Raw genomic sequence first — 17,656 nt, forward strand, 5'->3', positions numbered from 1 at the left:
GGAGAGCAGCTCAACGAGGCTGTTAAAAAAGAAGCCTTTCGAAGGGGCCAAATCTGTCCTATGAGCCTGGAGCAATTAGCTCTTCTATGTAGGAGGAACTATAAGAAAATAATCAAACAAACGCCTCTCTGCGGGCGGAAGCGCAGCTCGGCTGTTTGAAAAGATAGTATTATTCTCACATGTCTTAGTAATGGATTGTAACGAGTCCATATTCCATAGAAACATGAAGTATAAGATGCGAATACTTACAAATGTCATAAGCAAGAATTAAGGAAGGCAAACAGTTTTCTATCAGAAATGGTCATTTTATTTGGACAAAACATTTTATTTATTTCAAATGAATATGAAGGAACGCTAATCTTTTTAATCAAGGCTGTGCAACAAATTGAATTTGGGAGTTATGAGAAACAGGAGCTTGTGAAAAGTATGGTAGCTGTTATTCAACAGCATACCGTGAATGTGAAGATTTGTTAACCTGAATGTTTTTTATTTATTTTATCATTGGGATTGACATCTATGAGGTCATTCATCCCTCAATTAAGCTGAATGAAAAAGGCTGCGTAAAGAAAGGGTGTTTAAAATCCTCCTCAACAGAGTGTGTTAATATAGAAACTGAATTAAGTTATATTCAGAAAATAACGAAACTTGTCAAAACCCGAGAGAAAACGCGCCTTCTGAAACCGTGGTACAAATGCAACCCAAGTTGATCTGTGCTGACAAGGCATGGAGCAAATAGTAAAAGTGAATCCGAGGTTCGAAATAGAGGAACCGAAGACGTAAATTTTACTCCAGATTAATTCTCAACTTGAAAAGACTTTAAAAATGACAGCAATGAAGCAGGTCCCCATACAAGCTCGACATATGAACAGAATTTGGAAAGCTTCCCGGAAGAAAACAATGTTTTACCGATATACCTACCTGTTACGTCCAGAGCGTAATTAATTTGATTTGAAAGATCCGAAAAGTTTTGAGACATGATTCTACGAATAATCTTCAATGATTTCAACGTAGTCTATTCTAAGAGTAGGGGAGGAGGGAAATGTAGAGTATAAGGCAAATAAATAAAATAATATGAAAAATTAATGGTTATTAGTTTCAGTGCAGTAACGTTTCACAAACAGCTCTTCATGTACTCTTCAGAGTGGTTGTAGAATCAGTCCCTCCAGAATCAGTTTCTCCACACACGCACACACTGGAGGTCTAATCGTTTCCGATCAAGTGAAAAGAGAGACTTGTAGCAAAAAGAATCTTCGTGTGCATTTGCTATTGAGAGAGCAGAGAGCAAGAATTGCTCTACCTGAACGACGGACGAAGGATTCGCGTTGTGCGAACATAGTCAGTTTTTGAAGAGATGTTGAGTTATCGAGTTGTGTTCGACGAGAAACGGACCGGAAAAAAATCTGTGTTTCTGGATACTACAGCTCTCTCGTAATTTGTGGATTATAATTGGGTATCTCCGGAACTTGATCTGAGCTTTCTGATTCCTGGTATTCCGTACCAGGCAACTTATGTTCGAACGCTTTCCATTCATGAACGCGCCGCGTTTGAGACACGTGTCGCCGCACGGTTGTTCCATCTTTGTCTTCCAGTATCAGATTGCCATTGTGCTCTTCTATGACGGTAAACTTATTAGGATGGAATCTAGTCTCACCTTTGGCTTTTATGGGTCTTTCTAAAATGACTATATCTCCTACTTTAACTCGACATTTTCTGGCGCTTCTCCGGGAATCTGCTAATGCTTTTCCCTTTAGTTTTTCGTTTCGATCTCTCTTATCAATAGCTTTGTCTCTAAACCTGGCTTTTCCAGGTCGCATGAGTGGTAATCGACGTCTTATCTTCCTCCGCATCAGCACTTCTTCCGGGGGTACTTGAGTTACTGTGTGCTTTGCAGAGTTATGAGCTTGGACAGCCGCTTGAAGCTCATCCATGTAATCTGTTCCATTGCTGAACGCTGCTGCCATGGCCTTGTTTATTATCTTCATGTACCCTTCTACCAAACCGTTTTGTTGTGGGTAGTATGGCGTGGAATAAATAAGGTTGATGCCGCGCTCGGTGCAGTAATCTTTATACTCCTGCCCATTGAATGGAGGTCCGTTGTCAGTTTTTATATTCTCGGGGAAACCTTCTTTGTTGAAAATATCGTCTAGGACCTTTTTCGTGTGGTCAAAACTAGTCGATTTGACTGGACGAGCAATCAAATACCTCGAACGATAATCGACACAGACCAGTATGGAAATTCCTCCGATGTTGGCATAAGGGCCGTTAAAATCAAGAGCGATTGTTTGCCATACATTTTTCGGCGTAAACAATCGCTTCATTGGTGTTGGTTTCTCTGGCCTTCCGCATGTGGCGCACAACTGGCATGTCTGTACCCATTTTTCAACGTCTGACGTAATCCCTGGCCACCATACTCTCTCTCTTAAGATGCTTCGCATTTTTGAGGCCATGGGATGGCCTTTGTGGGCAACATTCAATGTGAGGTTTTGTAATGACTTCGGGATGACAGCACAACCACGTTTAATAATTATTCCGTTTTGCACCGACAAATCATCTGCGATCGCTTCGTAGCTACGCAACTCGGGAGGCCAATTTTCGGTATCAAGAGATACAAGAACTTTTCGTAGAATTTCGTCAGAAGAAGTGGCATCTCGGATTTGACTTTCTGTCAAAAATCCGGACGTATTGAAGCTAATCGATGCTACTTCCCATGGACTTATATCCTCTTCGAAAGGGCCGTCTTTACCATTATACAACCGCGAGGATGGATCCGCTATGTTTTCGCGACCTCTAATGTACTCGATCTTGTAGCTATAGGGGCTCAAGCGCAATGCCCAACCGTCTGCTCGGGTTAGCGCTCTTTTTGAATTTTCTCGCGAACGATTGAGTACGAAAGCCACTCCTTGTGCATCGGTACGAAGCGTGAAGTGACGTCCAAAAAGGAAGAAGGAGAACCGCTCGACTCCCCAAACAGCACCTAGGGCTTCGCGCTGATTCTGGGGATACCTTTTTTCGGTTTCCGTTAATGCTTTTGATGCGAAACTGATAACCCTTGCAACTTTGTTCGCATCTTCTTGCACTAGCACCGCGCCTAGCGCATTGGGTGATGCGTCTGTGTACAGAATAGTGTGATCAGAATTGGAGAAATAACCCAAGGTGGTCGTGCATTTTATTATGGAGTCTTTAACTTCATTGAAAGCTTTAATTTGAATAGGACCCCAGCTCCAAGTTTTGGTGGTCGCGACAGCCCATAAATCGTGGGATATTTCCGAGAAATTTTTAATATGTGGGCTTAAAAATGATGCCAATCCAAGAAAGCTGCGTAATTCGGACGCGCTGGCTGGTTCCCGAAATTCTCGAATGCTTTTTACTTTGTCATTGTCGATGTGGAATCCGTTTTCGTTTAGCAGATGACCCAAGAATTTTATTTCAGATTTATCGAATTCGCATTTTTCGTGGTTGAGGGTGAGGTTATTCTTATCTAAGACTTCCAATACTCTGTCTACTGTCGAGCGCAGGTCTGGCAGTGTAGTTCCAAAAATTAATATGTCGTCTATGTAGACGATGACATTCGGTATTGCTTCCAAAATACGGGTCATTTCCTTTTGGAATACCTCGGGTGCGCAGTTGACCCCAAACATTAAGCGCGTAAATCTATACATCCCTCCTTCGGACAGAAAGGTTGTCAGTTCCCTTGACTCGTCGTCCAATTCGAGGTGATAAAATGCATTGCTTAGATCTAACTTAGAAAAGAATTTGCTTCCATGAAGTTTTACTTTCATCTCATCCAGCAATGGAAGACGGAAGTATTCTCTATTGATTGCCTTGTTGGGGGCGCGCATGTTTACCACAAGGCGAAAATCGTTTTTTCCCTTGGGCACTGCTGACATGCCGCTTATCCACTTAGGGGCCTTCAATACTTTCTCGATGATTCCTCTGGATTCCATTTCAGCAAGCCTTTTCCTAGCGCCATCTCGAAGTGCAGCGGGAACGTTGTAATATGCATTCCTTACAGGGGGCACGTTTCGATCGATGCTGAAGCTTATTTTAACACCTGGTATTTTCGGAAAGCTCTCTAACTTAGGCTGAGATTCGCAGTTGTTCACCATTGTACCCACTTCTAATAGCCTAAGATCGCTGGCTGACGCTCGTCCAAGGATTGAACGACGACCCTCCTGTACCACTAAGAAATTTGCTCTGATTTTAGGTTTACGGTGCCCAATGACGTCAACCATCGCTGAAAAGGCGCACTCTAGTGCTAAAGGTACCTCGGTTGCATATGCTTTAATTTCACTGAATCGTGAATGATCTATCATTTGCAATTCCGCTCGATTCAGATCCATTTCGTTTTTAAGGCGAACCCAATCTTTTCCCGCAATGATATTCACGTCGGCCCCCGAATCGATCAGAAATTCAACAGGTCCAGAGCACCCCAGACTACACTCAACTAACACATCGTTGAGCGATAGGGTGTAGACATTCTGAAATAGTTTGGTGGCAGAAAAAAGGTTTTTGCTAAATTAAAACTTCATATATTTCTATAGACTTTAAATTCATGATTGGTTTTATACCTGTTCGCTTTCTTTTTTTTCAGGTACTTCATACGGCTTCTCGATTGATTTGATTGTGCTTGGTCTTCTGTCTGGGCAGCACCGGGCGTAATGATTTTTCTTGCCACACCGTTTACAAATCGCACCGAAAGCAGGACAAACGCCAAAACGATGGTTCACATTATTGCAATTGGAGCAACGCGATCGTTGACTAGGCTCCGATGTTTCATTATACCGAGAAAAATTCCTAGGAGCAGAATTTCTGGACCCTTCTTGATAGCGACGGCTTCGTTTCAAAGGCTGACGACTGGGTGGATTGTTCCTACGATCGATTGCAAACGCACTGTTGGACGGACCCGCATCTAGATTAGCCGCTTCCTCGCGGGTTGCCGACTGGACGATGAAATTTACATCAGAACCGCTGATTCTGGCAAATTTCGCGACTTCGCGATTTGTGATCCCTTTTAGAAGCTGTGTCCGAACAAACTTTTGCTGGTCTTCGATGCTGTATCCGCAAAGACGAACCTTTTCAACTAACCTGGAATGGAAAGTTACAACCGATTCATCTATTCCCTGTCTCATAGATTGGAAGCTATCGTGTTCCGCTGAAGTATCCGTCATGGACAGAAGATGCCTCTCGATATTCTTGACGAATTCATCGTAGCATGAAGGATCGGCTAAATTTGGCATTAAATAAAAGGCATTTACTATCCCTTGGAGTTGCTCGCTGAGCGAGATGTATAAGAGTTGTGCTCTTTGTTTTGGTGAATTCGCATTTCCAAGGGAGGCTGCCATTTCAAAATTCTGGTAAAATCTACACCATGATTCCCACATCCTATTCGCGGGCACGTTATCTGGGAAACGTCTTACATGGTCCCAGCGAATGCTGTTTGACACCTTGGAGGCAACTGACGATGTTTCCTCGGGAATATTTTGAACTCGACCAAGAGGAGATGACGAACTCTGACGAACGCATTCATTTTGCGAGTTGTTGGTAAAAGCTGGAGGCATCTGACCTTTCTGGAAAGCGGCTAGTGCTTCGGAAAGCCAATTTCCAAATTTCTCGATTGGATCGTTCTGTGGTGGACTATTAACGACCTGATTAATGCCTTTCTCGCGATCTGGGATACTGCTTTCTAATGTGACCATTTCGGTGTTACTTGGTGTAACATCATTCCGTGTTTGGAACCCCTTCTTAGCTCGTGCTTCAGACGATTGATTGGGCTTCGTTAAGCATCCTTCACCAGTGGATTCCCGGCGCGATGTTCCAAAGTTGTTCGTGTACCCATTGCTATACGAGGAGTCCAAATCATCGAAGCTAGATTGTGGGCTCGGATGGCACGATGCATCAGATTCAACACCACTACAGTCGGATTCTTCATTATGAGAGTTAAGGCGCACGTATTTCCCTGGTCTCGGCATTTTCGATCTGTTCGGCTAGCAGAACAAACAAAAGAACCAGTTTAAGGTTTAATCTTCCTGATAAACTCATGAAAAAAAAAAAATCTAAAAGTAGTATATCAATCAATGTCCGTAGATTACTTGGTATACATGCGGGCTCATAATTATAAGCTAGCTAGTCTTGTCTGGTTTCATTTAAAATACTGATGTATGTGGCCTTCAGTCCAGTAACCCTAATATTAATTTTGCTGACATCTTTGCCAACACAAAGAAATTTAAGTTTGTGCTAATTCAACTGACAAGTTAAACTCTATCGCTGTCCAATAAGAAACTAGCGTTTCGTTTATTGTATTTTTTTGTTTTGGGACCAGCGCTTTTCGCCTGGTTTCCGTTACTTAAGAAGCTGAAGTCTTAGATAGATCATTCTTGAGTCAGCATTTCTGCCTAAATTTAAACTGGCAATTCCACCTAGTTTCTAGGCTTAGGCAAACAATTAACCTGGCATTTCCGCTTGTTTTTTTTTTGTAATCCACGAAATGTGAAATGATGATCCCGCCTGATTCGTAAGCTGGCGCTTCCGCCTGAATTTAGAGACAATTAGGCTGACATTTCCATCAGTATTTTGCAAACTATTTAGCTGGCGTTTTCACCTTAGTCCTAAACTGGCGTTTCCGCCTAGTTTTTACAAACTACTGAGCTGGCGTTTCCGCCTGTTTTTGCTAACTATTGAGCTAGCGTTTCCGCCTTATTTGTAAGCTGGCGTTTCCCCCTGATTTAGCTAACTATTGAACTGGCGTTTTTTCGCCTTATTGTTGAGCTGGCGTTTCCGCCTAATTCCTAAGCTGGCGTTCCCGCCTGGTTTTAGAAACAATTAAGCTGGCGTTTCCGCCTGTTTGTTTAGCTGGCGTCTCCGCCTTTTTTTTGTAAGCTGGCGTTTCCGCCTGGTTTTGCTAACTATTGAACTGGCATTTTCGCCTTATTGATGAGCTGGCATTTCCGCCTAATTCCTTAGCTGGCGTTCCCGCCTGGTTTTAGAAACCATTAAGCTGGCGTTTCCGCCTGATTGTTAAGCTGGCATTTCCGCCTTTTAGAAAACTATTGAGCTGGTGAATCCACCTGGTATTTTAGCTGGCGTTTCCGCCTGAAGTCTAAGCTGGCGTTTTCGCCTGATTGTTAAGCTGGCATTTCCGCCTTTTAGAAAACTATTGAGCTGGTGAATCCACCTGGTATTTTAGCTGGCGTTTCTGCCTGAAGTCTAAGCTGGCGTTTCCGCCTGAAGTCTAAGCTGGCGTTTCCGCCTGAAGCCTAAGCTGGCGTTTCCGCCTGATTGTTAAGCTGGCATTTCCGCCTTTTAGAAAACTATTCAGCTGACGTATCCGCCTGATTTCTGAGCTGGCGCTCCGCCTGGTTTCTATGCTGGCCTGTTTGATGAGCTGGCTCTTCCGCCTGATTTTCGCAAATAACTGAGCAGGCGTGCCCGCTTTATTTCCGCCTAAATTAAATATTTTATTCTTTTGATGAATGCAAAAGTTAGTCAGCTTTAAGTCACCTGATTCAAATTATAGTTGTTGCTTATAAAAATCATTTATTTTAACGAGGTTCAAGCTGGTGTTACTCACCTTGTTTCGGTTTTATTTTCGAGATAGCTGTTTTGTCGTTCGGTGTAATCTAGGATGGAGGCTGTCACTTAAACTTATCACTGATACTTGTATTCCAACTTTTTCAACTACAGGGAAAAACTTATAAAATTTAAATCATTCCATTTTCCTTTTCTGGCGTCCATTTTTTTTTTGTCCAGGCACCTTCAAAATGGACGCCATTTTTTTCTCTGCAGCAGCCGGAGATTTTCCACGGTTTTTTTTGTTACCTTCGAACGCGCTTTTCATTAATATTTTCCGTGTCCTGTCACGGTCGCCAATGTAAATTATGCTAATTCGCGTCCGCATGGAAAATCTCCGGTTACTGTATTTTCACAACTTAAACAATTGCCGAGTAATTCACTACCGGTCGACACGCTGACTCGAGATCGAATGAATGTGAGGCCGTAAACTGTATGAGTGTGTGTGGGGATGAAAGCGAATCGTTAGACCGAGAGCTTGTGTAAATTGTCGAGGGGTGATTGAGGGTAAATGCCAAATTCCGGCGTATAATTAATACACGACAAATCCATTCCTTACAAATACCTCACGAAAATTTTCTCTATTCATAATAGTTCTATTTTTGGTTACATTGTTTCTTTGTTTCAATACCTTAAATGCTTCTTCTTGATTACAAATCGTTCGTCCTGTTTATGATTAAGGGAACACATTTCTCATTTGCTCTTGTTTTAAAATAAATAGGTGGATCTAAAGTAAATCACAGATTGTTTTTCATAAAATAAGAATAAGTATAAAAGGTTTGACTATGGCTTAATGCTTGTTTTGGAAACTTTTATTCTTGGGTTTGTCTTGCGGAATTTTTTGCTATTAGTTTCTTTAATTTTTTGGGTGGATTTTGGTGACTTAGATCATAATTTAAAGATCTACATAAAATCGGTATTATATCAACAAAGCAAAAATTCATAATTTCTGCTTCAATGTATTATTAACATTCTTTTCTGATTACATATTTACTACTTCTTTCAATGTGTCTTCAAAGAAACGTAAGTAAGCCTATAATTTAAGATACATAAACAATTTCCGTCATTCTCTCTCTGTTAAACAGAGGCAAAACCGGAAACCAGTTGAAATCTTCATCGTTCGTTATAACTTTCCTCAGCAATGAAAACTATGTCGGAAAGTGATCTGATACGCACGACACCTACTCAAAAGCTCGTGCACTAGTAAGGATCTCGGAGGTTGATGATATGATGGGTCACCAGCCCAGCTCGCCTTAAACGCCATTTATGTTGCCGTTCAGGTTTCGCCTTCGCCGAAATACCAGCGCAAATATCGATCGCAATCGCCACCAGCGGCTTCGCCTTCGGGAATGTAGTTTCTCGGAGCTGGAACCGTTGTCGAGAACCTGGAAGTATTTTTTTTAAAGATATCTATCAATAATGGGTTCTATGCATGTTACAGAAATAAACTGCAGATTCAGAAAAAATATTAGAGAGATAAAGGGCGAACACGAAATTATCACGACTCCAAAAATGTCATGCCAATTGTCTTATAATGCTTAGAATCAAACCAAAATTTTGGAGTATGTAGTTTAAAATAAAAATAAAATAAAAAGAAAGTTAATCGATGGAGCCTTGAGTGTAGAATTGATCGCTCGATACCCTCCAACAAAGTCTTTACAGTGGCATCCGGTACCAGTTTCTCAGTTTTTTTTTTCATTTTCTTTACATGTCCTTCTCGTCTTTGACTGTCTTCTTGTTTATCCGAAGTTCCCGCTTCATTATTGCCCAGTACTGCTCCACCGGGCGCAGTTTGGCGGGTTCATGTCCTTTGGAACAAAATGGACAGAATTGGCCTCATACCAGAACACTTTTAGATTAGTGGCATGATGATGAATCTGCCCAAAATAGCGGAGCTACACACACTTAGATTGCAAATATTCCGCTCGGGATAATGGTTGTTCGAACCCCAGGGAAATTGTTCAATTTACACGAAATTCGAACGGAACACCACCCGAATCTCGTGAAACAAAATTTCTCCTGAAATTTAGGGTGACATTTCTACTAGTGCACAGGACCATGAACATTTCCCGTGAATTTCAGAACAATGTTCCTCTGTATCACGGTAGACATATTCCTTGTCAAATTTTCTTTCTCTTTCTAGCCTGTTTAAAAAAGCAAAAGGATTGTGTTTCTCTTTTTATCCAGTGCATACAATTTTAACCGCCGAATATTTCAACCAGTTTTTTTTTTGCAATCACTGTTCGTTGTAGTTTTCGATTGTTGGTAGTCGCGCAGATTATTTTGTTAAGCTAAATATTGAGATTTAAGTTGAGGGCGTTGGAAAACGATACAACATTATATGCGAACGGGACCAGGTTCCGGTAAATTTTGCACCAAGACATGCAGGACATGGAGAACTTTAAAAACTGGGAGTTTCGGGTGAAAGATTATTTCGCCCCGGTTTTGAAACTTTGATTTTTGCTGGAGAAAAACAATCAACTTAGGTAGCTGACATATATCCGGAGTGCAAGGATTTCAATGCCATGATTGGCACGGCGGATCAGTAAGTTTCACTTCCACCTAACGAATTGTAATGAAATTAATGGATTATTTTTTATTTACAGGGCAACTGCATTCGACCTTGAGATTTGAATAAAAAACTTTTTAAATTGGAAGTGGTGAAATATGCAAAAAGTGATAAAAAAAAACTTGAAATATATTGGAATTGTTTAGAAAACAATTGTGTTTCTTTGTGCATTGGGATTGAAATAAAAAAATCACAGGAGGAACCCGTTTCGAGCTCACAGAAAAGTGACAAAAAGTTCTGCAAATTACAGGAAAACATTGTTTTGAGCCTACAGGTGAATTTGACAGTTGTTTTCCTGAGCTATTTTTCTGTCCTGAAATCGTCCTGTAGTTTCAGCTGTTGAAAATACAGGACGAAATCGTTCTGACCACAGGAGAAAAGATTAAGTGTGCACGTCGTACTGCTGCAAGAACGGCAAAAGGCGCTTCTCGAGGCACTCAGATTTGTAGATTTCGCCACTTACTGTGCCCACGAAAGGCTCATTCCGAAAAAGCAGATCGCCTGCCAAACGAAACATTTTGAGGCGATTTTCGACATTTTCTTCTTCTTTCATTTGTCTTCCACATCGATCTCACTCTTGTCGGTGAATACGTTTATATACGTTTCGTCGTCCATCACACAGCAGCCATATTTTGTCAACATCTTCTCGTAGAGCTTCCGTGCCCAAATTTGGACAGTTTTGTATCTTGTATGTATATAGTCCAGCTCTCTGCACAGCTTGGGACGTTGAGATTTGCTTTATTCATCCGCTTCACCTTTCCCTCCGTTTTTTGTTCTCCGGACCCGATTTTCTTTCAGCTTCTTTGCCGTGGTCCAACGTCAACTGCTCCTGGAACCGCTTCACCCTCTGGAGACGGTTGAATGGTGATCCAGATGTTTGGAAAGAATTTGTTCTCTCGACTCGCGTTGGTTCACCACCATTTCCTTCTTCTTCTTCTTCTCTTCTGGTGCTGATTGAGAATCACAATCAGCTATTTGGTGGGACCGGTGTCTTGGACCATATACCCAGTAACCATTAATTTGGTAGGTCGCCTCGCAGTCGGGCGGAAAATACGGTAGGTCCTATAATCCGGATTCTACCTCTCGCAGAAATTTTGCTACTTCTTTGTATAGGGTTATGTCTTGTGATCTAAACAAATCAATCAGTGTTTGGTATTTGCCTTGGAAGGAAAAGTTTGCTCTTTTGCTGTTGAATTTATTGCAGAACAAGATGATGTGTTCTGCTGTTTCAAGTGTTCCGCATAGGTCGCAGTTTGGATCTTCTTCTATTCTCCACTTTGCAAGCCAATACTTAGAGTAATTGTGCCCTGTCATGACACGGTTCATTGTCCTTATTTCCCAATGGGTAAGTTTTTTGTTCACGTACCATGGAGTCTCTTCGAAGTTGTTTTGTATAGCTTGGAAATGCTTCCCTGGTTCTCCTTCTCGCTTTGTGTAATCCGTGTACCATTCTTTTGTAGTTGTTAATCTTTCTTTGCAGAAGATGTTCAATGCATCCTTCGTGAAAAGTCCATTGTCAAACACATTCGAAGAGCTTGTTCCAGCTTTAGCCAAGTCGTCAGCAATATCATTCCCTCTAAGATCGATGTGACTCGGTATCCATTGAATAGAAGTCCCAAGTCTATATGCAGTGTTGATGATTTGTTGGACGATGCCATTCCTAAGGTCGTGTTTCAGTGAAGCTTTAATTATGTGACATGCAGACTTTGAGTCGGTAAATATTACTCCATTGTAGATTTGGTGTTCTTCGAGTAATTCGAGTGCAACGTGGATCGCAAACATTTCGGCAGTTGTAATGCTAGTTTCTGTTGCTAACTTTAAACTTGTTCTATTATTGATGTTGGACAGATAGATTCCGATACCACATCTTTCTTCAATCTTCGATGCATCAGTATATATGGCTGGACGATTTTTATAAATCGAATTTTGAGCAGATAGTACCATCTGCTTCCAACCCTTTGTATCATTATTTCGTTTCACCAATTTTGAGTTGTTAATATCAGTTTGGATGTCAATTGCGTCAGGAAAGTTAGTTTGGACTCTAGGTATAACTGCCTCGAAAGTGTTGCGGTACGATGTAAATGTTTTTTCGATCAGCGTAAGTTTGTTACTAGTGATATCTTCTTCTTGCAGGTTCATCAACTCTTTTCTGAACAGCTGTGCAGTTTGCCATGTGTTTCACTATTTCTCTGCATGTAATGTATTCGATTCTTATTTTGGGTGGACTTTCACCTACAAGTGCAGCCAGTGCGTTGATGGGTGTAGATTTTGTGCAGCCTGTGATTTTCCTCCAACATGTGCTCGTAAGTACCTCCAATTTTTTTATATAAGTTTTTGCCGCGTTTCCAAAAATGGAGATGCCATATTCGATTGTGCTACGTACTAAAGTTCTGTAGAGCAAAGTTAGAGTTTCAGGACTGCTTCCGCTTTTGATTCCTGAGATGACTTTTAGCATGTCCAAACGGTCTTTAACTTTTCTATCTAAGGATAGTATTTGGGGTCGGTAGCTAAGAGATCGGTCTAGTTCGATTCCGAGATATTTGTAGGATCTGACGATTTCAATTTGCGTCCCTTGAAGACATAAATTCATCCTTTCATTTGTACACTTAAAAATCATAGCCTTTGTTTTGTTTGCGTTGATTTCCAGATTTAATGTTCGAGCTTTTTCTTCGAAAAGTTGAAGAAATTCTTGTGACTTTTCGGTAACAATTCTCGCATTCTTTGCTGATACTATGATCATAAAATCATCAGCGTATTGCACAAGTTTAACATTTTCGACATCGATTTGGTGAAGTGGTATGGTGTAAATATTAAATAGAGTTGGAGATAGGACATCTCCTTGGGGTAGTCCGTTACTCACTATTCTGTGGAAATCACGGTCACCCGATTTTAAGAAAATTTTTCGGTTTCTTAGGAATGCACCGACCCATCGAATAAGTTCATACACACTAAGATTGCAAATTACCCCCTCGGGATAATGACTCTTCGAACCACAGGGAAATGGCTGACATTAAACGAAGTTCGTATGGGAATCATCCCGAATCCCAGGACGCTTCATTTCTTCTGAAATTCTGGACAACATTCCCACGAATGCACAGGTACTCCAACAATTGTCCTGTATCACGGAGAAACAACTGTCGCGCTTTTTTATAGTTTATCTTTTTCTATCCTATGTGGTTGCTCCGTATAGTTTCCCGCTCGTGCGGCTAATTAATAGTCGATCAATGGAAATCGCGGGAGCTTCTATAAGCCAGGCGGAGAAGGTGCCATTCGTTCTTAAGGATCCAAGTATTCCCAACCAGTTCGAGGTATTGGCCGGTCGCAGCATTCAACTCCCAACCGGGTTGCTGGAGCAGAACACTAAGGTCAAGATTCCCTAGAACCTGATGGCTGAACATCAAAAGAATCACTGGAATCAGCAGTATTATTGTGTGGTTGTGAAGCAGGTAATTTTTTTCAAATAATATAAACCGACTGAAAAATAACATTCCATATTTTATTTTCAGGCAGTCAAGCAAAAACAACATCAGGACCAGCAGCGAAGAGATAACTTTTAAATTCATCTTATCAATAAAATTTAATGTTTTTGAATAAAAAAGAGTTATTGTTTTTTAGAACAAATTCTTCATTTCCATTTATATATAAAAAGGAAACCGCCTCGAGCCTACAGGAAAATTTCTCAACTTACTGCAAACTACAGGAGAAAATCGTTTTGAACCTACAGATGAGTTTGACAGTTGTTTTCCTGAGCTATTTTTCTGTCCTGAAATCGTCCTGTAATTTCAGCTGTTGAAAATACAGGACATAATCGTTCCGACCACAGGAGAAAAGATTAAGTGTGTAGGGTATATTAAAATTGATCATTAGGTTTTCCAATTCTGCAGTTCGAACTGCATTAAAGGCATTTGACAAGTCTACAAAAATTGCAGCAGTTATTAGGCCTTGCCTTTTTTTGGATTGGATTAAATTTGTTACGTATGTGCAACACGTTATTGTTGTCTGTCCTTTTCGGAAACCAAAGGACAACTCTGGTATTATATTTTTAGAATCCAAGTAATTTTGTAGTTTTCGGTGGACTGCAGTATTTAAAATTTTTGTTAGGGTTGGTACTAATGAAATTGGTCTGTTACCCGCTGCCGTCGATTGATCTCGACCCGGCTTTGGAATGGCGATGGTCCTGATTTCTTTTAATTGGTGTGAAAGGTTACCATGTCTCCACATCTGATTGAGATCATAGATAATGGCATCAACTATCTCAGGTTTCAGTTGCCGCAGCATGTCATAGGTAATTCTGTCGTTTCCTGGAGCACTGGATTTCTTTTTCTGAAGAATGTAATACCATTCCATACGATTAAGGATATTGTATGTTGTTGGTGGTTGAGGCCAAATAGATTCTTCCATGTAGGGGTCATTTTGTCGGGCTACCCCATTATGGAGCACCGACGTCAGTTCTACCCGGAACATTTCATTCAGTGTTTTTCATTACTCCATCACACACAAATCCACACAAAATAAACACACACTTTGCTTACGAAATAAAAACTCATTCCATAGTTGTCAGTCACACCGTTAACCACGGTGTACTTTCCTCGACCGCTGCCTTTATTACCTGCGATAGGTTATGGGCCCAGCAGCGAGGTTAAAAGTAAAAATCGTAAAGTCCGTATTTTTAACCGCGTTAATCGAATTGTTCGCAAGTTTTCGGACGGTAATCGCGAAAAGCAATGGAGGCGAATCGATTCACGCTACAGAAGCTCGGGAACAATAATTATACCACCTGGCGGTTCAAGGTCGAGTTGTTACTCGTTCGGGAGGAGCTCTGGCGATACGTGGATCCAGGAGTAAAGCCGGAGACGGAAGCGGATGCCACGTGGAGGGCAGGAGATGCCAAAGCAAGAGCCACGATTGGCTTATTGATTGAGGACAACCAGCACGGATTGATTCGCTCATCAACGACGGCCAAAGCTACTTGGACGGCGCTCCAGAATCACCACCAGAAGACAACTCTAACCTCAAAAGTGTCGCTACTTAAAAGGATTTGCGACAAGCGCTACGTCAACGGAGAAGATATGGCCGAGCACCTGTTCGAGATGGAAGAGTTGTTTGCTTGTTTAGCCAACGCCGGTCAAGAGCTGCAACAAAATCTCATGGTCGCGATGATCTTGAGAAGTCTTCCCAGCTCTTTTGACACGCTAACAACAGCTCTCGAAAGCAGATCGGACGAAGACCTCACGCTCGAGTTGGTCAAGCGGAAGCTACTCGACGAGGCAGCGAAGCAGCAGGGATCAGCGCCCGGCACGGTGCTGCAGGTTAGCCGCGACAGCAGAAAGAAGAAGCCTTTTGTTTGCCACTATTGTCAGAAGGCAGGCCATAAGCAGAAAGAGTGCCGCAAGCTGATTCGCGACAAGGAGGCGGAATCAAAATCCCAAGGAAAGCCAACAAATCGGAAGGAAACCGTTTCGTTTGCTTTGGTTACCGGTGTTGTAGCAATGGTAAACGCAAGCAAACCGTGGATCGTCGACTCCGGTGCGACAAGCCACACCGTCGCCGACCGGAAATCGTTTTTGGAGCTCAAGGAAAGTGCGGCCAGGTCTGTCAAGCTAGCGGATGGTAAGGATGTCAAAGTTTGTGGTGAAGGTCCCTGTGTCGTCGAATGCGTTAACGAGCGAGGTCACCGTCATGAAATGAACCTTAGTGAAGCACTTCATGTTCCGGATCTGTCCCTGAACTTACTTTCGGTCCGCGCGCTGGTCGAAAAGCAAGCTACTGTAATTTTCGACGCAGCTGGCTGTCGGATCATGCGAGGAGAAGTCACTAGAGCAGCGGCAACTTTGAAGGACGGCCTGTACCACATTAAGCAACCACAGAGCGTCGTCATGGTGGCAAGCGACCATCACCACAAGGACTGTAAGCACGTTTGGCATAGGAGATTCGGCCACCGGGATCCGAAAGCGATTCACCGTTTGCAGAAGGGCGGTTTGGCGGACGGCATCATAATCCACGAGTGCAACGTTGACGAGCAGTGCGAATGCTGCCTAAAAGGTAAGATGCCACGTATTACCTTCCCCAACGAATCGACGTCTACGTCAGCCGCTCCTATGGATCTAGTGCACACGGACGTTTGCGGCCCGGTTGACACACCGTCGGTCAGTGGTTATCGGTACTTCATGACCGTCATTGATGACCACACCAGATACTGCGTGATCTTCCTATTAAAGGAAAAATCAGAAGTCGCAACGAAAATAGAAGAATACGTCGCTCGTGCCAAGACGCTGTTTGGTCGTTCACCGAAAGCCATCCGTTCAGACCAGGGCGGAGAGTACAGCAGCAAGCAGCTGCGGTCGTTCTACAAGCGAGAGGGGATTGCGCCGCAATACACAGCGGCTTACAGCCCCCAACAGAACGGGATTGCGGAACGAAAGAACCGTTCCCTCATCGAGATGGTGCGCTGTATGCTCTTCGATGCGAAGTTAGAGCAACGTTACTGGGCAGAGGCGCTTTGCACGGCAGTATACCTCCAAAACATTCTGCCTACGAAACCTCTTGACGTCACGCCCTTCGAGCTCTGGAATGGTGTGAAACCCAAGGTCCATCACTTGAAAGTTTTCGGCTGCAGCGCTTGGGTTCACATTCCTAAAGTAAAGAGGAAGAAACTGGACGCCACAGCTCAAAAGCTGACATTCATCGGTTATTCGCCGGAGCATAAGGCATACCGCTTCTTGGATAGAGCCACCCGTCAGATCCACGTAAGCCGAGACGCCAAGTTTATCGAAGACAAAAGGGACTCAAGCGTAGCAGGTACCTCCAGCGGAGATCAGCATATCGACGGGGAAGTGGAATTCGACTCCGTTTTGCAGAAAGACTCAGTTATCTCGAAGCAACAAGGCGAAGAAGAAGATACTGAAGATAGCGATAGCCTGGCCGACGAAGAATCATTCTACGGATTTAGCGAAAATGAACCCTTGCAGGGCGAGGATGACCCCGTAGAACAATTAGAAGGCAGAAAGTCAACACGGCGCACGAAAGGTGTACCCCCTGAAAGGTTCGATCCCGCCGCAGTTGTGGTGAAGCATTTCGAAGAAGAACCCCGCAGCTACTCCGAAGCTATCAAACGACCCGATGCTGCTGTCTGGCAGGTAGCGATGCAGGAGGAGATAAAGTCCCTTCAAGAGTACGGAACGTGGGAGTTGGTCCCATTGCCGCCTGGAAACAAACCGGTAGGATGCAAATGGACTTTTAAAAGAAAGCAGGACGAAAACGGGCAAATAGTGCGTCATAAAGCAAGACTAGTTGCTCAAGGATTCGCGCAAAAATACGGCCAAGATTACGACGAGGTCTTTGCCCCCGTCGTACGACAGGCGACCCTACGAACAGTGCTCGTGTTAGCCAGCAAGCAACAGATGCTAGTCAAGCACCTGGACATAAAAAGCGCCTACCTGTATGCAGACTTGGAGGAGGATGTCTACATGAAGCAACCGCCTGGCTTCGAACGAAACGACGGCATGGTGTGTCGCCTAAAAC

At 42.8% G+C, this 17,656-nt stretch overlaps 2 protein-coding genes across 2 annotated transcripts in view; both read right to left on the minus strand.

Moving 5' to 3' along the window:
- Nucleotides 1-1,415: 1,415 nt before the first annotated feature.
- On the minus strand, nt 1,416-5,969 carry LOC129752385 (uncharacterized protein K02A2.6-like). The gene is made up of 2 exons (XM_055748175.1): nt 4,569-5,969; nt 1,416-4,478 (listed from the first exon to the last, which is right to left on the minus strand). The coding sequence occupies exons 1-2, from the start codon at nt 5,967-5,969 to the stop codon at nt 1,416-1,418; spliced, it is 4,464 nt and encodes a 1,487-aa protein (XP_055604150.1).
- A 2,325-nt stretch (nt 5,970-8,294) lies between these two features.
- LOC129750559 (GTP-binding protein Rit2) overlaps nt 8,295-17,656 on the minus strand; it is a 35,058-nt gene continuing 25,696 nt past the window's right edge. The window contains exon 4 of the mRNA XM_055745529.1: nt 8,295-8,951. Within this exon, the coding sequence (XP_055601504.1) occupies nt 8,820-8,951 (132 nt within the window). The 3' untranslated portion in view covers nt 8,295-8,819. The remainder of the gene's footprint in view (nt 8,952-17,656) is intronic.

Source organism: Uranotaenia lowii, chromosome 3, assembly GCF_029784155.1.
Source record: "Uranotaenia lowii strain MFRU-FL chromosome 3, ASM2978415v1, whole genome shotgun sequence".
NCBI classification, from domain to species: Eukaryota; Metazoa; Arthropoda; class Insecta; order Diptera; family Culicidae; genus Uranotaenia; species Uranotaenia lowii.